The 26,555-nt window shown below is 41.2% G+C and overlaps 1 protein-coding gene across 1 annotated transcript in view; it reads right to left on the bottom strand.

The window, feature by feature from the left end:
• The window catches only part of LOC135197856 (activating signal cointegrator 1 complex subunit 2-like), a 283,256-nt gene that overhangs the window by 193,483 nt on the left and 63,218 nt on the right, over positions 1-26,555 (bottom strand). The window contains exon 3 of the mRNA XM_064225038.1: positions 24,174-24,331. Within this exon, the coding sequence (XP_064081108.1) occupies positions 24,174-24,331 (158 nt within the window). The remainder of the gene's footprint in view (positions 1-24,173; positions 24,332-26,555) is intronic.

Raw genomic sequence — 26,555 nt, 5'->3', positions numbered from 1 at the left:
TCGGTCAAACCTCTATGTGACTAGACTTCCTACAATACCCTTGTTCCGGGCGCTACCAAGGAACAAGTTGACCACCTGACTAAGGATCAATGATTGTGGGAGACTGCGTCCAGTCTCCACAAACAACCATAAAATTCAATAGTTCCAAGGTAAGAAAAAGGGTATTGGGTTATGGGATTCCAGGGGTAGTCCCTTGTCCCACTACTGGATGAGCTGCTACGAAACAGTCCCAGCATGTAGCAGTCTTCATACAGAGATTGTACTTGCCCCAGATAGTGCAACGCAAACACTGATTTGCTTCTCCAAAAGGTTGCATCCAGGACATTTTGAATGGATCTATTCTGTTTAAAAACTACAGAGGTTGCTACGGCCCTAACCTCGTTTGTCTTCACTTTTCAGTAGCCTGAGATCCACTTCATTACATGCTGAATGTGATTCCTTGATGAAATGCCTTATTAAAAAGGATAGCGCATTCTTTGACATTTGCAGAGAGGGCTTTCTGACACACCAAAGCCCCTCTTGAATTGCCACGTAATTGCTTTGTTCTTTCCAGGTAATGCCTCAGGGCCCTTACCGGACAAAGAACTCTCTCTACTTCCTCACCTGTGAGATCCGACAGGTTTGGAATCTCGAACGATTTGGGCCCGGGCTGAGAAGGGCGTTCGTTCTTCACTAGAAATCCCAGCTGTAGAGAGCAGATAGCATTGCCCTGACTGAAAACCTACAGCTTTGCTGAAGGCATGGATTTCACTGACTCTTTTCGCTGTCGCTAGACTAATGAAGAAGAGAGTTTTCATAGTGAGGTCCTTAAATGATGTTTCCTGTAAAGGCTCGAACCTATCACTCATGAGAAACTTCAGGACTACGCCCAGATTCCATGCTGGAGGGGACTTTAGTCTCTCCTTAGTAGTGTCGAAGGATCTGAGAAGGTCTTGGAGATCTTTATATTCAGACACGTCTAGTTCCTGTCTTTGAAGACATCTGCGAACATGCTTATGTATCGCTTAATGGTCGAGGTCAAAACGTTACGACTTCTCTTAAAGTCTGCAGCGAAGAGTCTCTCATCCTCCTATCCCCTTGCAGCGAAGATTCTTCTTCTCAGCAATGGATAGGACAGCAACACTCCATGGTGGGTGTCGAAGGTATGGGTACTGGGACAATCTAAGAGGATGAAGTAATGATTGATCTGGAACAACCTACTAAGTCCACAGCGTAGACCGTAACTGACTCGGGCGCTCTGACACCTGCCTACTGATTGCATTCGGTAGTGAGGCAAGTTGTCCAGGCCTCCGAGCAAGTCACGTGATCTTTGCCTTTTAAAGGGTTATGCCGAGAGACCATACAAACTGTCTATTTGTTTGTTACTGATGCTGGACGGCGAGGTGATGAATCTCTTAACGAGGTGATGATTCTCTTAAGGCATATGCCCAACAGGCGAAAGTCAATTGCCCTCTAGAGACCGCGGTCCTTAATGGCAAGACATTCTCATAGTAGTTGAATCTCAGCTAAGAAGAAAACAACACTAAAACAACACAATGTTCCATTGACGACGAAGGTGGAAAGTGAATGTAACCTACGTCTTCACAGCCGAATCGAGAGAAGGATTCACAAGGTTCTGAACCTGTGCTTATAAAGGACTGAAAACGCTAACAGCTATTTCATTGCTGTAAGGTGAGGGGTTGTAGTTGCAATGAAAGCGGGGCGGTTTCCAGTAATGAAAAACACAGGGAAGTACTACTTCTCATGGGCTGATCATTTGGAAGTAGAGCTGCAAGTCGGAGAGCAGGCGATGTCTTCCATATATATCTGTCAATTCGGGGTGAACAATGAATAATTGCACCCCTCCGAATACGAGATAATTTGAAGACAAAACCCAGATGTCTGAAGAAAGCATTCCGCATTATCACAATGCGATGCATCGGGAGACTAGTAAAGACTTTTGTTACCGTGCGGTAAACATAAAGATGAAAGAGTCCAGAATATATAGTATATCTGTTGAAAATTCTCGCAATATCCAAGGGGATGCAGAAGATGTCATTCATGTATGCGAGAATCCTAGTTAACCCTTAAACGCTGAGTGGACGTATTTTATGTCGACATTTTTTGTCTCTCGGGTGCCGACTGGACATATTTTACGTCGACATACAAAATTTTTAAAAATTCGCGGAAAAATACTTATAGGCCTACCAGCCAAAAACTCTTGAATCACGCGCCTTGGGGGATGCTGGGAGTTCACGGATCAAGGTGTTGTTTTGTTTACAATCATTACGCAGGCGCGAATTTCTTTCTTGCCGCACTAAAAAGTATCGGTGACACATCTCTGAAATTATTTCGTCACTTTGATATAATTTTTGTACCATTTTAAATTAGCCATTACATGGAGTATTATATATGAAAATGTGCACATTTTTATGTAGAATACAACAAAAAAATACTCATGATTGTAGCTTTTATCAGTTTTGAGATATTTTCATATAAATAACGATAAGTGCCAAAATTTCAACCTTCGGTCAACTTTGACTCTACCGAAATGGTCAAAAAACGCAATTGTAAGCTAAATCTTTTATATTCTAGTAATATTCAATCATTTAACTTCATTTTGCAACAAATTAGAAGTCTCTAGCACAATATTTCAATTTATGGTGAATTTATGAAAAAAACTTTTTCCTTACGTCCGCGTGGTAACTCTTCCGAAAAAAATCATACATGCGATTGTGGTAATGTTTGCACCATTTTAAAATTAGCCGTTACATAAAGTTTTATATATGGAAATGTGCATAATTTCATGCACAATACAACTAAAAATAACCCATGATTCTAGCTTTTATCAGTTTTGAAATATTTTCATATAAAAAATAAGTAACAAATTTTCAACCTTCGGTAAACTTTGACTCTACCAAAAAGGTAGAAAAACGCAATTGTAAGTTAAAACTCTTATATGCTAGTAGTATTCAATCACTTACCTTCATTTTGCAACAAATTGGAAGTCTCTAGCACAATATTTCGATTTATGGTGAATTTATGAAAAAAAAAAACATTTTCTTTACGTCCGCGCGGTAACTCCTCCGAAAAAATCATACGTGCGATTGTGGTAATGTTTGCACCATTTTAAATTAGTCGTTACATAAGTTTTATATATGAAAATGTGCACAATTTCATGTAGAATACAACAAAAAATAATTGAAGGTTGTAGCTTTTCTCATTTTTTAAATATTTGCATATAAATCACGATAAATAGAAAAAAAACCACGTTCAGTCAACTTTGACTCTACTGAAATGATCGAAAAACGCAATTGTAAGCTAAAACTCTTACAGTCTAGTAATATTCAGTCATTTATCTTCATCTTGAAACAAATTCGAAGTCTCTAGCACAATATTTAGATTTATGCTGAATTTAAAAAAAAAACTTTCCTTCCCTCCGCGCGCGGATTCTCCGCCACAAATCTCCGAAATGCGTACAGTGTTCCCCCCGTATTCGCGTTCTCCGGATTCGCGGACTCACACATTCGCTGATTTTTCTTTGGAACCTATCTAGAAATTATTCGCGGACGGACTCGCCTATTCGCGGAATTTTCCGACGAAAATAATCACTAATTAAGTGTATTTTGATGTTTATTTTCATGACTAAATACATTTTTATGATACAAAAATGATTTACTAATTTTCAAATATTAATTTTGATTAATACTGTATTAGTAAGTTTAATAAGTTTAAATATCACATAATAAAAATAATAATTCTCTCTCTCTCTCTCTCTCTCTCTCTCTCTCTCTCTCTCTCTCTCTCTATCTTCTCTCTCTCTCTCTCTCGTCTCTCCTCTCTCTCTCTCTCTACTACAAAGATGTATGTTTTTTTGTATGATAAATAATAAAATGATTTACTATCAAATCAAATTATTAATATTAATTTATACAGCAATAATATAAATTCATTAAAGAAAATACCATAGTGAATTAGTAAGATTTTAGCTTATAAATTTAAAAAATTATGGAAGAATGAAGGAAATCCCAGTCAGATTCTTTCTAAAAAAACTCAGATATACGTATCAACTGACCGGAGGGGGAAGGAGCTGATTTGTTGCTGTCATCAAGTGGGCATGAAATTTCCACCTCTCTCTCTCTCTCTCTCTCTCTCTCTCTCTCTCTCTCTCTCTCTCTCTCTCTCTCTCTCTCTTAAAGCGATGTATGTTTTTTGGATGATGATTTACTAATTTTCAAATATCAATATTAATGTAAACAGCAATAATATAAATTCATTAAAGAAAATACTAAAGTGAATTAGCAAGATTTTAGTTTATAAATAAAAAGAATTATGTAACCCCGTGTCTTGTTACGTAGCCAGCTTTGTTGGCTGGGTTCCAATTGTCAAATCCAGTGTTGCCATCTACGGATCATTGAGATTCTCTCTCTTTCTCTTTTGCTGATATATATGAGATAATTTCTATGGTACATGTGTATGTTTATTAATATTTTCGCATAATAATAATAATAATAATAATAATAATAATAATAATAATAATGAAAGCTAAAGAAGGAAACTGAAGGAATGATAACAGCGGCACAAGATCAGGCCCTAAGAACCAGATATGTTCAAAGAACGATAGATGGAAAAATAACATCTCTCCCATATGTAGGAAGTGCAATACGAAAAAACAAAATGAAACCATAAACCACATAGCAAGCGAATGCCCGGCACTTGCACAGAACCAGTACAAAAAAAGGCATGATTCAGTGGCAAAAGCCCTCCACTGGAGCCTGTGCAAGAAACATCAGCTACCTTGCAGTAATAAGTGGTACAAGCACCAACCTGAGGGAGTGATAGAAAACGATCAGGCAAAGATCCTCTGGGACTATGGTATCAGGACGGATAGGGTGATACGTGCAAACAGACCAGACGTGACGTTGATTGACAAAGTCAAGAAGAAAGTATCACTCATTGATGTCGCAATACCATGGGACACCAGAGTTGAAGAGAAAGAGAGGGAAAAAATGGATAAGTATCAAGATCTGAAAATAGAAATAAGAAGGATATGGGATATGCCAGTGGAAATCGTACCCATAATCATAGGAGCACTAGGCACGATCCCAAGATCCCTGAAAAGGAATCTAGAAAAACTAGAGGCTGAAGTAGCTCCGGGCCTCATGCAGAAGTGTGTGATCCTAGAAACGGCACACATAGTAAGAAAAGTGATGGACTCCTAAGGAGGCAGGATGCAACCCAGAACCCCACACTATAAATACCACCCAGTCGAATTGGAGGACTGTGATAGAGCACAAAAAAAAAAAAAATAATAATAATAATAATATAACTAATCTCAAAATTCACATGTGATAGTATTTTAAAGAAGTACAATAATCTATCCATTTCACTCTTTTAAATAAGGACAACTCTCTCTCTCTCTCTCTCTCTCTCCACACGAGATACTAGCATGCGCTAGTGGTAACTCTCGCCCTCTGTTTGGGCTGGAAGTGTATGTATAAGTATATCTTTCAGGACATTACTACATTTTATGGTAAAATAATAATATACAGTACTAGTTTACAAATAATATTACGTTTAATGAGATTAAACAGTAACAACAACATTCTCTCTCTCTCTCTCTCTCTCTCTCTCTCTCTCTCTCTCTCTCTCTCTCTCTCTCTCTCTCTCTCTCTGCTATTGGCTGTTTATATATTTCTAATGGTAAAATGTTTAAGATTACTTTAAAATTATATTAATAATACCAATTCAATGGTATATTTGATGTAGAATAATACTTTAAGTAGACATTTGGTATTTGTGATTTCACATTCCATTGTTCCCTTATAAAAAGAAAATGGATGTCTCAAATAGTAATAGTATGAAAGAAAACGTGCATGACCGAATACTTATGGGGGGACTTAATTATTTTCACACAAGTAACTAAGTCATTCAGTACGTACATAGTATGTATTTATGTATAAACATAAAATGTAAGATTTACTTTAAAATAGTATTAATAATATTTCAAAGATTAATATGAACCATGAAAGGATATTTTATGTATATTTGATGAAGGATGGTCTGTAAGGGATACTTTGGTGTTTGCATGTCCAGGATAGTTTATGAGCATTTTTAGAGGGGGGTTCCAAACATTCGCGGATTCTAACTATTCGCGGGGGGGTCTGGTACGCCATCCCCCGCGAATACGGGGGGACCACTGTACTTCGCATTCTCGGAATATTTGCTCCGTTTCATATTAGGCATTTCATAGAGTTTTATATATGAAAATGTGCGCAATTTCATGTAGAATAAAACAAAAAATATTTGAAGGTTGTAGCTTTTCTAATTTTCGAAATAATTGCATATAAAAAATATATATAAAAAATTTGACATTCGGTCAACTTCAACTCGTCAGATATGGTCGAAAACTACAATTGGAAGCTAATACTCTTACAGCATAGTAATATTCAATCATTTGTCTTCATTTTGAAAGAAATTGGAAGTCTCTAGGACAATATTTAGATTTATGGTGAATTTATGAAAAAAATATTTGTTTACGTCCGCGCGTTACGAATTCATGCATTATTTTGTGATAATATTTTCTCTGTGTTGCTTTTATAATTTTACAATGTGTTATATACCAAAATGATCGCAATTTAGTGTACATTACAACGAAAAAAAAACATTAACTTGTTACCTTTAAACGTTTTGCGCATAGCGTGATTTGAATACAATTATATATGAAATTTCGTTTTCGCGTCTTATATATTGCATTATTTATATATGATAATGATAATTTTTTTCATTTCTGATGGTTGCATACTAAACTTCAGGCAATGACAAAAAAAGGAGCCAAAAATGAACTCTTAATCTTGAAAACTAAGCACGCTGTGATTTTTTGAAAAAAATATTTTTTCCGCTTCTGTGCTCACTCAGAGACCGCCTCGGCACACGGAAGACGATTTTTAATATACCCCTTCAGCGTTTAAGGGTTAATCAGAGACTTAAGTCCGATAATGTTGGACAGAGAAAAGGTACGGTAGTCAATCACTGTAGGGGAGAGAGACATAACACGACCGTGGATCTCGGAGAGCCAGCTGGTACTGGGTTGCCTTCTGCAGTCCCCTACTCGGTTCTTTCTCACTCGCTATCCTGAGTTGCCAGGTAATCCATTCATCGAAGGAATGTGTTCGGCTAGAGTAATCGAGCGTTAAAAAAGAGATCCATTATGCTCGAGCAATTATATTTAAACGAAACAGATTTTGGTAAATACAAAAAACTGAGGTGGTGTTGTCGTGACCATATCATAAGTCTCTTAAAAATCGAAACTGGTAACTCCTGGGAAGTTGCAGACAGTCCCTAGTTGCAGTTCCATTAGGATACTTGTCGTCTCGGTCACAAACCGTAGAATTAACTACGGTATGCGACTACCCCCCAGACAATTCAACTGCTTAACAGAATCATGTCTCGAGGGTCATATATGTCGTATATTTGTAGGTTTCTGTACAAAGACTTCCATCCTAAATTCTTTTCCCCTCGAGGAATGAGAATAAGGATTGGAAATCTACACCCTTCCTTCTCTAGTCAAGAGAGTGGAGGAGAAGTCTTACCTTAAGGAAAGCTTCATTAGTGAAAACAGAAAACCCCGAAGACGAAAGTTCAAGCCAGACTGGATGTTCGCGTTCGTTCTTCTGTATTCCAGGGTTGGTCGTCTACTGAGAGATATTCTTACTTCAGTAGCAGTTCTTCTTGCAAACACTAGAAATTCCAGGAATTCGAGCATTCGGCGAGGTTCCCGATTATCGTAATAACAATTATCGGGGATCTCGATCTTAAGTCCTGCGTGGCCTTTTGGGCTAAGGCAGAGGAGACCTCATTCACGAACTCTTGTGCTGAAAGAAGCGCATAAAGCAGGTCCAATGAATGGGCGTGACCTCATGAGCAGGGAAAGAATAAATTTGGGCTCTTTTCTTAAGCATTCCTGCCGAGAAAAAACACCGCCAACTCGTTCTATACTTGACATCCAATGCACCAGCTCTTGGGTGTCAGCGGTCTTGAAAGACTATCTTCTTTCCCAAGGCTCTCAGAGTCCAGCCCAAGAAGTTAAAGACCTCAAAGGCTGAAAAGTCCTTTGAGGAGGTGTTCCATTACTGATGTTACCCAAGAAACTTTTAGTCTTTCCCATGACAATCCGACGAAAGGCGTCTACTAGACTCTAATCTGGTAGGAGAAGACGAGAATACTGTCTTTCCTTGGTTCTTTTTATTGCCCATGCTATGCCTAATTATTTTCACTGTTCTCTTGGACGAGCGTGATAAAACCATCTTCGTAAATTTGGTCTTCATTGACGCCTTCCCTAAAGTAAATTCTGAAGGCGGGGAACGAGTTTTTTTGAAAAATCCCGTAAATACGCTCATGACCCTTTTTAAGTCCGATGAAGGGTGCTGTTCTATTCTATACTCTTCGTCGGAAATGCTTTCTACTGGATCAAAAGGAGAAGGGGGAAAGCCATCGTTTCCTTCTTCCGATTGTCCCAACCCGAAGCAGAGACATCATGTCTCTTCGTCGTCGCCCTCATAATATCTTCCTGACGCCCGGTGTCCTGGAGTCGAAACTCTTGACGTTCGGCGTCCTGCCGTCCAACCTCCTGACGCTCGATGTCCTGGCGTCCACCCTCTTGACACCTGGTGTCCTGGCATCCAGCCTCTTGACGCCTGGCGTCCAAAATGTTGACGCTTGGTGTCCTGGCGTCCACGCTCTTGACGCCTAGCATCCTGGCGTCCAGCCTCTTGACACCTGGCGTCCAGAATCTTGACGCTCGGCATCCTGGCGTCCAATTACTTGATGCCTGGCGTCTAGGCGTCCAGCCTCTTGACGCCTGACGAGAATCTTGATGCTTGACGTCCTGGCGTCCAGCTTTTCGTCCAAGCTTTTGACGTATGCTCTCTTTACTTATAGCAGGCTGAGAAGCCTGCATTAATGAGGAGAGCTTCTGCTGCAAATCTTGCAGTAAGGAAATCTGCGGAGCTTCTTGCTGCTGGGGACAGACTGGGGAAGCCGCAACATCAATATCTCTCTCTTCATCCTGTTCGGCTAGAGACGAACGTCCTGAAGACTAACGACAATCTGCAGGAGGAGCTGGAGCATGAACTGAAGGCATCCAATCATTCGATACTTCCTTTCCTCCTACCAAGGACGACGGTCACCTGTGCGACATCTTGCGTCTTAGCTTGGTAGGAGAGCAAGCATAGGAGTCGAAAGAGAAGCGTTCAGGAGTTGCACCACGCACCGAAGGCCTCCCTCCATCCAATACTTCCTTTTCTTCTACCAAAGACGACGGCCACCTGTGCGACATCTTGCATCTTAGCTTGGTAGGAGAGCAAGCATCGGAGTCAAAAGAGAAGTGTTCAGGAGTTGCTGCCGGCCCCGAAGGCCTCCCCCCGTCTGATATTTCCTTGCCTCCTACCAAGACGACGGCCGCCTGTGCGACATCTTGCGTCTTGGCTTGGTAGGAGAGCAAATATCGGAGCTGGAAGGGAAGTGCTCCGGGCTGCTCCAATGACTACATCCTGGCAGTTCTTGACGCTTGGCGTCCTGCTCTACTGGATGTTGTCTTTCGAGGGGTCTAGATTTCGAAGTCTGACGCCAGTCCCGTCTGGGTACTTTGTCGTCAGACGACGAAGAAAACACTTTAACCTCGCGAGGGTGAGCGTCCTGGGGATCGTCAACAGGTACGCTCGAGGGGACGACCACTCGGGAGCTAAAATCTCTCGCCTCCCTTCGTCGGTCGACTTTCCTTCTCACAGGGGTTGGTGAGCTTGGAAGAGGTCTAGGATAGGAGCACGACAGATCCGAGCAGCATCAACGGAAAGACATAATAATTTTACCTCGCCTTACCTATGGCGAGGGTGAGCGTCCTGGGGATCGTCAACAGGTACGCTCGAGGGGACAGCCGCTCGGAAGCTAAAACCTCTCACCTCCCTTCGTCGGTCGACATTCCTTCTCACAGGGGTTGGTGAGCTTGGAAGAGGTCTACGACTAGGAGCGCGACAGATCTGAGCGGTCGCACCCTCCACCGCACTTGCACCACTTGCACTGATTTTAGCACTGTAACTTGTGATTTTAAGATCTCTCACATTCGACCATGATTTCTCCCTGTTTCTACGAGGGATTCTACCTTTACCATGGGCTTGAATGGTCGCTATCATGTCCTTTGAAGTTAGACAAACACCTGTATCAGTAGGGGAAATAGGAACTATTACTACGGAAGCAGGATCAATAGGATCACTAGCAAGGGAAAGAGAATTGTCAATTCCCTGACTATTTCTAGAAGAGTGAGACATAATATCCATCCACTCATTTTCAGGTAAATGGACACATTCTTCCTCCTATCATCCAACTCACCACTCTTGCCTCTAAATTCATATAAATTGAATGAGGATCTATCGAGGCTTTAGCAAGCCGAGTTTTACATCCTCTCACTCACATTCTTACACTCGAAGCAGAGTCAGACATGTTTGGAAAATGCAAAAGAGAGATCAAGAATAAGCAAGAGTCAAAGCAATAATATTCTAAATCAAACATTCCCTTATCATCATCATTCTTATGATCCATCATCATTATCAAGATGATCCACATGCACTCAAACGAGCTCCCAAAAACAAGCGAAAGCCAAAGCCAAAGTGTACTTCACCAAAAATATGTGAAAAAACACGGGCCAAACGAGTGAAATTCCAACGATGTCACCGATGTGGCGGCGGGGAAGATCTGAGGAATAGTTGGAACGGTTCTACGTACCTGGGTAGAGGGTGCACAGGTGGTGCACCTGACTACCCAATCGGCGATTGCCGCGAGTTTTGAAATTCTGCCATGACGTTAGCTATATATATAACTACCAGGTGAGTTAGACGTTTGAAAACAAAGCTTATGAACAACAATGTCATTTGTTAGGTTTAGTGCCTTATAAAATTATGGCCTCCAAAAGCATCTCCAAGGAAATACTTACACCTTTGCTACATAAAACTTAAATCATCTCATAATCTGTCAAATTCTTATCTCCTGACACCTTTCAGTGTTATCTGGCACTTAAAACTTTTTCTGGGCTCAGCTCGTGTCGGCCTATGAAAGTAATCCTTAACATCATCTTTCTAGGTAAAATTATCCTAAAATTACCAGAGAAAAAACAAAATTAAGAAAATGTCAGTAAGACTGGACTCGCTCACTCTTAAAAGAAGTGTCGTATGATATAGGGGCGAGTGTGGAACACTACCACGTAGGACAAACACCAATTAGAACTTCCCTATCAGAATCCCCCTAAGAGAGAGCCGATACCAACGGGCGATGCAGCCTCTACTACTACTACTAGAGGACGCCACGGACAGCAGCGCCCCTAGCGGTCATCCTTAAAATTTAGCGCCAGCGTCTAGACGCAGATTTTACTTGTGCTATATTTCTCAGGATTTATCTCGTATTCTACGATGGAACGCTCAGCAATTGCCACGGCTAAGTTAAGTAACTCATAAGTAATATTTTATCACAGTTTTATCTTCCGGGTACCAGTATTTTCTTTTTATAGGTCATATACGGTTCCCCCCTTCCCCGGTTGTCTCGTGGCGGCCATGCTGCCTCGTAAGAATTCCCGGTCTTCCATACTGGGATTCTTATACTTATGGCTTACTTGATCACGTTCATTGTTTTGGACATCGAATTTTAGCCAGGTTAGCCCTCTTACCATTCTCTTAGCTTGGTATTTAGGACTATATTAATTTCTTTTATTCTGGCCCAGCATCCGGCTCTTGCTCTACATCGGCTATCGCTGGCTCCGAGTAGGCTCCTGTTTCTTGGAATAGTTTGCCTCCTCCTGGGCTTCGTTGCTCTTTTACTAAAATAAAAGTGTCTCTTCACCTTTCGATGTATTTTATTATTATTATTTAGGGTGTTAGGCTAGCCTAGGTGCTTGTTCCATGTATTGGTACAGCTTGGTTCACGTGGCCCTACCACGGTTGTGTTGTTCGCGGCCTAGGCCACTGGTGGTCACGTGTTCCATAGCACCTTACCCTGCCCCTTCCCTCCCTCTCTGATGTAGGGAGGAGCTGGGGGACCCCTTGGTTGTCATAACAAACTCAGAGCCTTCTTTCACATTCCGGAGGTGCCGGGGGGTTCCGCCAGCAGGGGGTATAGGGCGACCACACTATGATGGTACCGGTCTCCATACGGGTAGTTGGTGAGGTGGGGAGGAGTAGGCCATCCCTTCCCCCTTTACCTCGCTCCGCCGCGTTTCACCGGGACCTCTTCCCCCCCTACTCATTACTCAGCCACCTCCCTTACGATATGAAAGGGGCCTTCCGTCGCAGCGGGGCCCCTTTGGTTATAGGATATTGGCTCCGCTAGCGGGCAGGGTGGGTGCCATGGATGGTCGATTGCTTGCCTACTATATCCTTTTTTTCTCTCCCCCGCTACCGGAAGGGAGCTTACCCTTACCTACGCACTCTTCAGTAGACGGGTGGAGAAAAAGTTGGTTTTTATGTTATTACCATGTTATGTTAAGGATATATACCCTAATTTAAGATATCTTACAATGAATTGTTTATTATAATATTTATGTTATCAACCATCCCGCCATTATCCGTTGTGGTTTCCATTACCACCACTCCTAGTTGGTTGATTCTTGTGCCTCCGCCCACTGGCGGAGCCATAGCCTTTCTTCCAAACATGGTTACCACACGTATTTTAGCAGGGCTCTGGTTTTATCTAACTTTATCGCTCCGGCACCAGCGGAGCATATGTTAGGCTGTAAGTGTTTACTTTGTACTCATGTACGTTTCACTTACAGGCTACCAACTGCCAGGGTCCTCGCTTGTAATGCGACGCTGCACGACCCCTGCGGACATGACAGAATGCAGGTCTCACGCCCAATGTGCCACCTTGTTCAACGAGTCTATCGTCTGGCATCCCGAGGCCTGCTATATGTTACGACCTGGTCGATCAGATGGTGGTGGGGTAAGACCATTATGAGGTTATTATCAATTTACTAACACTTTTAGTTCGTAAGTTTGTTAACCCTGTCCGCAATGGTAGCTAATTCAGCCTTTCTTTCAGGCTAGCGGCTTGTGAGGGAAGTCGCCCTCGCACCCTGAAAGCGTGGGTGGGCGGCTTTGGGAAGAACGCCGCCAAGGGCCAGCCCTACATATTGGATAGGAAGCTGGCCATGCAGATCTTCCCGGCGGGCAAGTCGACGGGCTACGTCGACCCCTTGTCCGCCGCCCCCGTCATAGCCGCCATCCAGCAAGAACTCCAGCAGTCGTTGGGGGTCGGAGCCGCCCAGGAGTCAGTTCCAGACGTCGCCGGCCTGGGACCTGAATCTTGAGCCGATGGCGGTAGTGAGTGAGGGTTTGTTGGTTGAGGTAGGTTTGTCGGGCGCCCAAGGTCTTTCCTTGGGGCGCTCCTGGATCTTCTCCTGTCCCTTCTTCTTCCGCCTCTTTCCAAGGCTTTCGGGATCCGAGATCCCTAGCCCGCACTCCCGCTCTCTCTGTACCTCCCAAGGAGAAGGGAAAGAGAGAACCGAAGACATTGTCTAAGACGACTTCTAAGAAGTCGTCTTCGTCGGTTCGGTAGGAAGTCATCGACTTCTTACGCGACGCGGTGAAGGCTAAGCCAAGCTCTCCCAGTCGAAGAGCTCCAGAGGCAAGGCTTCGAAGGAGAAAGCTCGCGCTACCTCCGAATCGTTGCCTTCTCCCGCCTCCGCTGCCCCCTCTCCGGCTATGCCGGCAGGGGTGGCAAGCACCAGCTCCTGCGTTCCTTCTCCTGTCTCACCAGGAATGATGGAGCAGGTAGGAGTGATGATTGGTTCCCAAATCTCAGCTTTGGGAACACGTTTTGAGCAGATGTTCGCACAATTGTCGAGCTCTCTGTCTCAAACTGGACAGACGGTCCAGGAACTCTCGAATAGAGTAAGAGAGAATGAGGATCGGATGGTTGGGCTATCCCAGGCTCCTCCCCCAGTATCCCCTGCTTCTAGCACGGGGATTCTCCAACTCCCGTCTTACGACTCCTTGCCAGCTTTCTCTATGGACAATCCATGGAGAGTAGCGGCCTACGCTCCCTTTAAGGACGGGATGATTTCGATCCCGGAGTTTGGCACTCGAAGGATTGAGGACTTCGAGTTCTATCCTCCGGGTCTGTCACAGCCTTTCATGGGATATGCTAGGCTGACGTCAACGGCTCTTACAAGGGAGGACAAGATCTCGAAGGAGTCAGTCCTCTATAGTAGAGATCACGCCCAACGGGAATGGGTTCACTGCCTTGAGGACTGGGATAGTGTACTAATACTAAACTCCAGGCCTATAAGAGCCCCTTCACTATTTTCGCCACGGAAGAGGAGGTCTCTCTTCCGTTCGCCACGAAATTGGTGGAGAAGGCTCTTCAGGCAGTCCTCAAGGATGAGCCCGTTCCACAGTTTGAGAGAGTCGGAGTCCCACTTCTCCACTCTTTCCCGCCTTCGGAGAGTTATGGGAAAACCTGCCAGCTACTTTCACAAGCAGGGTAAACTCAAGCCGGACTGCGCTATGGACCAGTTCGGTGAGAAGTTACCTAGGCTGCGGACTCCTAATCCAGGCAGAGTTCGATGCGCGAACTAGGTTTGGCAGGTCCCTTAACTCACTCATCGTCACGGAAATGGCTGCGCTATCTTACGCTAATTGAAAGGACCAACCGCTATTCAAAATCCTAGCAAAAATCGCAATTTCAGACGGTTCTGTTAGACGCTTTTGACTTCTTCCAAGCCAGGAAGAACTGTCGAAAGCATGTTCTTCAAGAGTGCACCATTAGGCACGAGCCTAATAGACTCTTGACTGCCAGCATGTGGGGAGCGGATCTCTTCCCAGAGTCAGCAGTGAACGAAAAGTCCACCACGAACAGCTGCTAGGACTACAACCAAGAGCCCTTAGAGCTAGGCGTTGGGGTATTTCCTCTAAAGAGGAAACAGGAAGGAATCCGTTCCCACTGCTGGCAAGAAACCAAAGAAGGCTGGTAGGAGGTTCAGCCATATAAAAAACTCCAGCATCAGCAGCAGTTTGTGCAGGCAGTCCCAGTCACCCAACAAGGACAACCTGCTACTGTCTAAAACAAAACTCAGGCCCTTTCCTCCCTGGTGCCCCAGCAATCGCAACCTTCGACTTCCTATGCTATCTCGCCTGCCTTTAACCCTGCTTATGAGGCTCAAGGCTACTCCAACCGAGGGTAGGGCGAGAGGTTACTTTCGTCACCGTGGCGCAGGAAGGGGAACAAGGAGTAAGCAGTTCAGAGGAGGGCGTGGTGGCCAACCCGCCCATCAGCAATGAGGCTCCCCAGGTAGGAGGGAGGCTGTTCCTCTTCCGCCACAGGTGGGGGTTCAGCAATTGGGCACAGAGCATAGTGTCCAAAGGATTAGGCTGGGAGCTGGATCCAAAGATCCCCCTCCTCCAATCAAATCATTCCATCAGTACCATCAAAGGAATTGATAGATTACGCGGAAGAACTCCTTCAGAAAGGAGCTATTGCGAGAGTCAAACATCTAAAATTTCAAGGTCGCTTATTCAGCGTGCCAAAGAAAGGCTCAACAAAAAGAAGGGTAATCTTAGACTTGTCAAAGCTAAACTCTTTCATTCATCGCTGCGACAAGTTCAAGATGCTTACCCTCTCGCAAGTAAGGACCTTACTTTTTTTCTTTCCCGCGTGGAGCCGTCAAAAACATGCTCCCCATCGATCTTACAGACGCATACTATCATATCCCTATAGCCAGGCACTTCCGCCCATTCCTAGGATTCAGGCTAGGAAGTCAGACATTCTCATTCAAAGTGATGCCCTTCGGTCTGAATGTAGCCCCAGGGTATTCACAAAGATAGCAGAAGTGGTTGTACAACAATTGAGAGCTCAGGGAATCATGGTAGCGGCAATACCTCGACGATTGGTTAATCTGGGGCACCAACAGTTCGAGGAATGTCTCAAAGCTACCAAAAGGTAGTTCACTTTCTGGAACATCTGGGGTTGCCAGATAAACAAAACGAAATCCAGACTTGTTCCCGGAAATCTCGTTTTCAGTGGCTAGGAATCCAATGGGATTTGTCCTCCCACAATCTATCAATTCCAATAGCCAAACGGAAGGAAATAGCAAAGTCTGTCAGGCAATTTCTCAAGTGCAAACAAACGTCAAGAAGAAACCAGGAGAGAATCCTAGGGTCTCTTCAGTTTGCTTCGGTAACAGATATCCTTCTGAAAGCGAGGCTGAAAGATATAAATCGAATTTGGCGGTCAAAAGCAAACTCCAAATATCGAGACAAGTTGTCAGTAATCCCACAGATCCTCCGCAACCAACTACGGCCTTGGTCAAAAGTAAAGAACTTAGCCAAGAAAGAAAGTACCCCTTCAATATCCCCTCCCTCCCAATGTTAACCATTCACACGGACGCATCCCTGTCCGGGTGGGGGGGATACTCTCAGTTCAAACAAGTTCAGGGGACTTGGTCAGTTCAATTTCGCCAGCTTCACATAAATGTGTTGGAAGCAATGGCAGTATTTCTTACTCTGAAGAGACTGCTTCCCCCGAAAAAAGTCTCATCTAAGGCTAGTTTGGACAGTGCAGTGGTAGTTCATTGCATCAACAGAGGAGGGTCCAAATCCAAACATGTGAACCATGTCATGATAGCCATCTTTGCATTAGCAAGCAAACACAAATGGCATCTGTCTGCCACTCATCTGGCAGGAGTAAGAAATGTGATAGCAGACGCCCTGTCCCGGTCAGTCCCTCTGGAATCAGAGTGGTCTCTGGACGTCGGGTCATTCCATCCAGTGAAGCCGGAGAGTCCCAGGTCTCCAAGTGGACCTCTTCGCCTCACAAGCAAACCACAAGCTCCCTTGCTATGTGGCCCCCAACCTGGACCCTCTGGCTTATGCCACGGACGCCCTGTCGTTGGATTGGAATCAATGGAGGAGAATTTATGTTTTTCCTCCAGTGAATCTTCTCTTGAAAGTCCTAGACAAACTAAGGTCTTTCAAAGGGATAATAGCTCTGATTGCACCGAACTGGCCCAAGAGCAACTGGTATCCACTTCTTTTGGAATTGGGTCTCCGACCTCAACGGATCCCCAACCCCAAACTATCACAATCAGTACAAATGAGGACTGTGTTCGCTTCCTCAGGAACTCTCCAGACCCTAACTTTATGGACTTCATGAAGTTTGCGGCTAATAAAGATGCTGACATTGATCCACAGAATATTCTCTTCCTAGAATCAGATAAAAGGGAGTCAACCATTAGACAATATGACTCAGCTGTTAAGAAATTAGCATCTTTCTTGAGAGAATCGAACACTACAACCATGACAGTTAATTTGGCTATATCCTTTTTCAGATCTTTATTTGAAAAAGGTTTAGCAGCTAGCACGATTACCACTCATAAGTCGGCTTTGAAGAAAATCTTTCAAGTAGGTTTTCAGATTGATTTGACTGAATCTTATTTCACATCTATCCCTAAAGCCTGTGCTAGATCTTAGACCTTTCTCAGAGGCCTACTACAGTTTCATGGTTCTTAAATGATGTTCTCAAACTAGCTTCAGATACTGACAACTCATCTTGTACATTCCATAATGCTCCTGAGGAAGACATTATTCTTATTAAGCCTAGCCTCAGGAGCGAGAATTTCAGAACTGTCGGCTCTATCCAGGGATGCGGGTCATGTGGAATTCCTCCCATCAGGAGAAGTTCTACTTGCTCCGGATCGTAGCTTTTTAGCCAAAAATGAAGATCCTCTTGCAAGGTGGGCTCCTTGGAAGGTTATCCCACTTCCACAGGATCCTTCTCTCTGCCCAGTATCAACTCTTAGAGCCTTTCTTTCTCGTACTTCTTCTAGATCCTCTGGTGCTCTCTTCATGAGAGAAAAAGGTGGTACTTTGTCAGTTAAAGGTATTAGACAGCAAATCCTTTACTCATTAAACAAGCCAACCCTGAGTCATTCCCAAAAGCACATGATATCAGGGGAGTAGCCACCTCTATTAATTATTTCCAACATATGAACTTTGAGGATCTTAGAAAGTATACTGGATGGAAATCCCCGACAGTCTTTAAACGACATTATTTAAAGTCCTTGGAATCTTTAAAGTTTTCAGCAGTAGCAGCGGGAAACATAGTTTTCCCCTGATACTGCTTAGTAGTTGTAGTATTAATCCAGGTCTCCTTTCTACCTACTTCAACCAACATGCCTCAACCTATCACCAGGCTACTCAGCATCATAGCCTTAGCCGTTGTGTGTTGTAGTGGTTTGTCCCTTATTTTTTTTGCTAGGGCAACCACCCTTGTACTGATATGTACTTCAGTGGTCCTACCCTTATTTTTATGCTAGATAGGCCACAATATGTTTGTATAAATTCTCCAATTGGATTTGTGATAACTTCAGTCACAATGTGTTTGTTTTACATATTTGAATTAATTGTATTAATTGTATTAATGATGGATTGAGTGTATCTACCCTTATTTTTTATGCTGGGTAGGACACATGTATGTATATAATTGTACTTATATGTTCTAAATTAAGTAAATTCAAACATTTCCTTGTTTTACATGCATATTTATGATTTTATTACTACCATTTAAGTACTTTAAGTTTACTAACATTCTGTTATTGATTACTGTAATAAGTTAGTTTAAGTACTTAATTTGTATGCTGTATTTGATTTACTTATATTATATCCATCATTTTAATATGTTTTTCATTTTTCCTTTTTCCCCTTTTCCATCTTGTCTGTTTCTCTGGTACTCTTTCATAGGCCGACACGAGCTGAGCCCAGAAAAGGGATTTTGACGAAGGAAAAATCTATTTCTGGGTGATTGGCTCGTGTCGCCCTATGAAACCCATCCCTTTTTATTGTTTGTTTTTCCCCCCCTTGCAGGACAAGATGTATTTATATTTTATTTAAGGATGACCGCTAGGGGCGCTGCTGTCCGTGGCGTCCTCTAGTAGTAGTAGTAGAGGCTGCATCGCCCGTTGGTATCGGCTCTCTCTTAGGGGGATTCTGATAGGGAAGTTCTAATTGGTGTTTGTCTCGTGGTAGTGTTCCACACTCGCCCCTATATCATACCGACACTTCTTTTTAAGAGTGAGCGAGTCAGTCTTACTGACATTTTCTTAATTTTGTTTTTTCTCTGGTAATTTTAGGATAATTTTACCTAGAAAGATGATGTTAAGGATTACTTTCATAGGGCGACACGAGCCAATCACCCAGAAATAGATTTTTCCTTCGTCAAAATCCCTTCTTTTGTTTTCAGCAAAAACATAATAATTAGCTCCTTTTCTTTCTTTAAACTTGCACACATTGACCCAGGTTAGGTTGTTACAACAACAGATATATTTTTACAAAAGTCAAATGATACAGTAGTGTTGCAAATAATGATAATTCTAATTAAACTGTTATTTTATCTATTGTATGCCTTATTTCATGCATTACTGTCATAGCATATCATAATTTATGAACATTGCAATCTGGTGCCATTTGCCTTCTGGTATTGTTTACATTCTTAACATCATCAGCTGATTGATATTTATCATCATCACAGCCATTGGCTGCTAAATGAAATGCATGTCAGCATTTTAGTTTTTTTTAATTACCAAAGCCGAGTTTAAAAATACATATGTATTACTTTATTTAAAACTGCAGTAAATTAAATAAAATAAAGTAAAGGTGTGATTTTTGCCAGTATGCTGCTTTTGCCTCTTCCAATACATTTTGTAACCCGTGCATTATTCATTTCTTCAGACATGGCTACAACCGTAAATTTAGGGGCATACTTTCCTAATATACTTTTCTCCCCATTGCATGAAGGATGAATAAAATTTTATTTTGGCATTTATGGACTTTACCATTGAAAATTTGCACATTTTTGACACATCAACAACTGTAATGTAACACTTAAAAACATGTGCTATTTATGGTAACTGACATCAGTAAATGGCTGTTTCTTGATGTTTTATGTCAGTACTGGGGAATGCATACCAGACCCCTCCTCAACGAATAGCTAGAATCCGCATATAGTTGAAACCCTTATAAAAATGTCTATTTTGTTAGTTAAAACTGAAGAAAAACCCACTAGTAATGTTTAGACCTGGATTTTGTAATAGTTTCATCACAAAAATGAAATTTTTAACCAATTTGTATTTTTCAAAACTAACAAACCTGAGGTCTTACTTAGGATAATAGTAGTGCCAAGCTGGAAACTGGTAGAATTAATAACAAACTAGTGAGATCCAGGGACTATTGGCAACTATAACAGGTCACAGGGTATGTGGATATTTCTCGCAGAAAAATACCGCAAATAGGCAAATGTTCGCAGAAATCTGCGAATATGTGATTGTTTGTTTGTATGGTGTTTTTAAGTTGCATGGAACCAGTGGTTATTCAGCAATGGGACCAACGGCTTTACATGACTTCCGAACCACGTCGAGAGTGAACTTCTTATCACCAGAAATACACATCTCTGACCTCTCAATGGCACGGTCGAGAATCAAACTCGCGGCCACCGAGGTGGCAGGTAAAGACCATACCAACCACGCCACTGAAGCGCTTTGCGAATATGTGAGTCCATGAATCTGGAGTGCACAAATACTTGCTGTTGTTTTTGTCTTGGATTCAGTAGTATGTATGTGGTTGTTAATTAAAAGAAATAGTAATGATTTAATATATGAAGATATGCCTTTAACCTAATCAACTTTTGCCTCTAGGCCTAATCATTAGTTAATCTACGTACACACTATATATAAGAGGAAATCTTGTTTTGGCAAAAAATTTTGATGATCACATGATACATGAGATTGGATGAAATAGTGTGCTTTTGTTAGAAATGAATTTTGCTTGTGTATTTCTGGAGCAACCTTCAGTTCTGGAATCCAAAATAATCCAAAAACTGAAATGTGCAGCCTTGCCCTCATAGCCAACCAAGATCTAATGGCAGCTGATTAGAAGAAGTGCCAGATCAAGGGCGCTCCCAGACCACAAAATGCCGGATAAAATGGAAAAAAAAAAAAAATCTCTAAGATTAATACAGTAATATGATAATACTTTAAGGGGGTCAGCCAGCTAATGCCATTTTTTTAGGACAGGACTTTGATATTCATACCAATTGATAAGGTGACTTGGGACATCTCTAAACCGCATATGATTTTTGTCTCTGACCCTCGGTTTTGTGACGCCAGGGCGATTTACCCCAAAAATAACCATTTTCCAAATTCTATCTCCTCCCTTGATTTTTAATATTAAGATCAGGGATTACTACCTTTATAGACCTGATGTAGACCTCCAATCGAATGAGCTTTTTTTTCTCAAAGTAATTTTTTTGCTAGATATGAATTTTTCATTATGGTAAAAAAATAAACCCTATAAATCAGGAAAAAAAATTATATAAAAAAAAGACAAAACAAAAATTGGAAAAAAGGGCCTGATTTGATTGTTCTATAATGTCTTTCTGAGTTATATACCAAATTTCAGTGCTATAGCTTTACAACTGAGTGAGAAGATAGATTTTGAAGGTCAATAAGTATAGTTTTGAGATACGGGCGTTCAAAGTTTTCCTTTGTATTTTTATAAAGACAATGTTAATAAATAATGATTATTATGAATGCATATTTCTGTTTTGGGTATTAATAAATAAAAACTATGTTATTTCTCATAATTTAATCATAAATGATGATCCCTTTGCTCACATATCATAGCCTGGGGCACTGCGTCAGGCAAGACGAGGCACTCCTTCCTCAAAACTCTCTCTCCCTCCCTCACTAACTCGGCTTATTACAGCGAATTTTCTTCTGTATGTTAGTGAGATGTTTTCCTTGTATTTTCCTCTTTGGCATGATGAAATTCTTGCCGAAACAAGGATAAACAAACGTAAAAGCAAGAGAATGTCAGAGGTGAAACTCGAACGTGTACTCTCTTTTTTTTCAAAGACAATGTTAATAAATCAGGATTATTATGAATTTCATATTCCTTTTTGGGTATTAATAAACCAAAAATGTTATTTATCATAAATAAAGATCCCTTTGCTCAACGACCGTAGCTTGGGGTACTGCACGACGTGTGCGTTCCAAACTACGCACCCCTCCCCTCTCTCTCTTCACTAACTACGCTAATATCGCGTATGATTGATATTCTGTAATCATATTAGAGCTAATTTTCTTCATATGTATGTTAGCGAGATGTTTTGCTAGTCTTTTCCTCATTGGCATGATGAAATTCTTGCTGAAACAAAGATAAACATGCGTAAAAGCAAGCAAATGTCAGAGGTGAAACTCGAACGTATACACTACAAGAGGTTTCTCCTCGCACTGGAAGCCGTAAACTGAACAAGTTCCCTCCTGTCGCCTCATGGAATCTCTACAGATGCCATTGCTCACAATATTTTTGACAATAATGATAAAAATTATGATAACAGAAAAAATATTGCATTTTCTTGTAAGGATCAATGTTTTTGGCTTATTGAGTTACGAATACTTATTACCCTGTAACTACGAAAGTAAGAATAATTTTGACTAAATGTTTTGTATACATATTTTCCATTGCCAGACGAAGCTCCATGAATGTTTTCATGACTTTGCATTTTTTGACCTATACCCCCATATATAAGGGTTCTGGTCAGCCCCCTTAAGGTAAATTTGATGTAGAATGATCATAAGGTATACATTTGGTGTTTCTATTTCTTCATTCTTTTATCTCTCTCTCAGCAAAAAAATTAATAGACAGACATAATTGTTCTCTCTCTCTCTCTCTCTCTCTGAGCAAAAGAATTGATAGACAGACAAACAGATAATTGTTCAGTCCTCTCTTTCCCTCTCCTCTGGAAAAGATATATGTATTTATGGGAGGGGAAGAAGTGTTGCCTATAGAAATTCATTTCAATCTGTTGATATTGTAAGGAGTTATTTCTCTCTCTCTCTCTCTCTCTCTCTCTCTCTCTCTCTCTCTCTCTCTCTCTCTCTCTCTCTGTGTTATTGGCTGTTTATATATTTCTAAAGGTAAACTGTTTCAGATGACTGAAATAATAATAATATCAATTCAATGGTATATCTGATGTAGGATGATACTTAAGTATACATTTGTTATTTGAACTTTCAAGATAGGCAGATGTAAGTATTTTTAGAGGGGAGTTCAAACTAATCGCGGGTTTGAGCTATTCGCGGGGATGCCTGGTACCCATCCCCCACGAATACGGGGGGAACACTGTATGGGACTCTTGGACTCAAATCTGGGAACAAATTCCTGGGGTTCAAGAGGCCTCCTTCACCATGTCAAGGTGGTTCCAAGTCAAGGGGGTCAGATGAATGGGCAGTACCTTGCCACAACCCTACAACCTCGTTACTAAGCTTAAATGACTATAGCAGCTATGAATGAAGGTAATCCATATTACAGGCCAGAGTTTTTACCATCAAGGAACAAACCTGTTTCGTGTTATAGACCATGATCTTTCAATATGTTTTGGGGCTTTAAATCATTCAACTGGAAAGATACCATCCAAAAATCCCAAAAATTTTTAAGGACTCAAAATTCATTAAAAGATATATATTCTCTTCAAAATTCCTAATATAAAGTTTATTCTATGCAATAGGTTTAATGAGACCCAGTCATAATTCTAGGCTCTCATAAGCCTTGGCCAAAGATTTTATTCTCAAACAAAAAGTTGGATAACTAAGTAAGAAGTCACTTATGGGAATGAATAAAAACTTAACAACAGAAAGCAAAGCAGCAATTAAATCTTTTACCATGTCTTAGAGGCTAAAAAATCAAAGAAATACATACTGCATTTGGAAAGATAAAATACTCACAACTATTTTTGATAACATAAACTATTCAAAAACCCACAGTAGCAATGAATATGTACAGATAGCATGCTTATGGCATTAAAAAAAGTCATGACAGGGAAATGTGGCATGAGATTTCCCATGCAAACTGGCAGGTCAAAGATATATATATATATATATATATATATATATATATATATATATAAAAAAAAAAAAAAAAAAAAAAAAAAAAAACATAAAAAATCATACAGTGAAGAGAATGTTATATCTTTCGCATTCTGTTTCTTGTCCCAAATACTTGCTAGACAGATATTGGCAGTTCTTCAATTGTTTAAAACTTATTTACAAAATGGACAATAGAGATTATAACAATAATCATACAAAAGCAAAATACATTCCTTACCTATGATGGGGTAGTCTTAATAAATAAATTAAGTCTTGCTCCAGGTACTCTAAAAGTTCCAACCACATTTCCTGAGCTCCAGGTGGAAACATCCCATCTTCATCTACAGGAGGTGGCACATATCTTACTAAAGTGCGTTTTTCAGCCCATCCAATGTGCTGTGAAAATAAGAAATCCTCAACTTCATTTCCAACATGTTACAGATACGCACTTATCTCAAAGTACATTTGATATGACAATGGATAATCCACTATCACCAGGTGTTTCAAATTTACATGTGGAGCTTTTTGATCAACATTTTATTCCTGAGATTAGTCAGATATCTGTACCATGGTTTCAGTAAGTAGATAACATTTTTGTTATTATACCTCAAGACATAGATGTAAACCTCTTGGAAAAATGACAATTTTTAAAAGTACCTAATTTGTATTTTTTCTTAACTATACAAACCTAAGGTCCTTTACATAAGGAATTACTTCCGGTGAAGCTGGAAAACAGCCACTAAACTCTTGAACAAGGTAGGTTGGGCAGTAACTACTGTCCAGTAGGAGGGAAACCCCCTTCCCCAGATGTAAGCATACCAGTTTGCCCTTTGGCCCAGGTTGAGATTAAGAGGTTGCATGAAGTGGGCATAATGTGTAAAGGACCTAAGGTTTGTATAGCTAGGAAAAATACAATTTATTTTTAACTGTTCCTACACAATATACAAACCCTCAGTCCTTTACATTAGGAAGACTCACTATTTGGAGGGAGGAATCCGGTCTCTTGAACTGACTGGAGTTCGGCACATCTAGGCTACTCCTCCTGGTCGAAAGAGCAAGGAGTGTCCTGCTTCTGATGAACTGATCAGAGTATAAGAACTGCAAGATCAATATAGTCAGACTACTGGACCTTTTCAAATGAGTGAGGAATCATAAATCATACAAAAAAAGACTGGAAAGAATGTAAAGAGTTGGAGGCATTAAGGCAAAGATCCATGAAGGGTTTGCCTTACTGCCAGAGTCTCCTTCCTCCCCTTGCTAGAGGAAGGAGTGGGATTGCTTGTACGTATGATTCTAACAAGAAAAATAGAAAAGAAGCTCAATGTGTAAACTTACTGCATCAGATGTCAGTCCAGCAAGTGTAGGTTGAGAAACAGGAAAACAAGGAATGAGGAGGAGAGGCCATCACTCTTGGCTTCTCACCATCACAGGTCTAAGGAAAAAATATCCAAGGACTTGTTGGCAAAGATCCGAAGATAGAAAGACATAAATGTGGTCCTGATCATACCACATCTTTTCTTCCAGTCCGACATATCCTTCGGAATGGAAGGAATAGAACAAGCCATTGACTTTATGAACTCTCGGGCGGATTGTACAGGTGACGTCATCACCAGTTGCAGAGTACATTCTTCCGACTGTCTCACAAAGCCTGAAGGAAGACGTCCTTAGACACCCCCCCCTCTCTCTCTCTCTCTCTCTTCTCTCTCTCTCTTCTCTCTCTCTCTCTCTCTCTCTCTCGTCTCTCTCTCTCTCTCTCTCTTCTCTCTCTCTCTCTCTCTCTCTCTCTCTCTCATAAAGAAAATATACATAAACCAGCATATTCCGACAAAGAAAATGAATAAGGTGAATCTTGTGAATATCCTAATTGATGCATTAGGAAAAAGAATGCCAAAAGCATGCAAACTGTGTAAGGTCTGGTATAGCATAGTCAGTCCACAAAACCTAATCAGAAAATGTGCTGCATGCAACATTCCGACCCATCCACAGTGTGCTGAGGTAATGCAAGATTTGAGAAAAGATACAAGAATTTTTTGTTCAACATGTCTATCATGGATAGACAATGTTATTAAATCAAGATTGAATGTACAAATAGTTGAGGATGAAGAAGAAGAGGAAGAGGAAGAAGAGGAAGAGGAAGAAGAAGAAGAAAAAGAAGAAGAGGAAAACGGAAGAGAAGTAAACAAAAATGAAATGACAGAAAAAAATAAGGAAAACAAAGAACAAGATAAAAGTATGGATGCAGAGATACTCATTGATACTACATATGAGGCAATAAAGCAGCATACCTACGAAGAAATAAATTACGATATGACAACAGAAAAGCAAATCCCGAAGAGGCTCTACCCAGATCTACACAATGACGGGAAAGAGGAAAAAATAGACAAGAAAGACAAAATCTGCAACCTTTTGAAAAGAGGGAATTGCAGATTTGGAGAAAGATGTTACTACAAACATCCTAAGGTATGTCAAAACTATGAAATATATGGTAAATGTGCATACTTAGATGGCTATGGGGATGATTGCAGAGATCTGCATCCAAAAATATGTAAAAACCAAAAGAAGGAAGGAGGATGTAAGTTCGGACAAAAAATGCAAATATATGCACCCTGTAGCCATGAAT

This window comes from Macrobrachium nipponense, chromosome 21, assembly GCF_015104395.2.
Source record: "Macrobrachium nipponense isolate FS-2020 chromosome 21, ASM1510439v2, whole genome shotgun sequence".
NCBI lineage: Eukaryota > Metazoa > Arthropoda > Malacostraca > Decapoda > Palaemonidae > Macrobrachium > Macrobrachium nipponense.
Note: the sequence above shows the minus strand (reverse complement) of the source record. Positions and strands in the feature narration are given on the sequence as shown.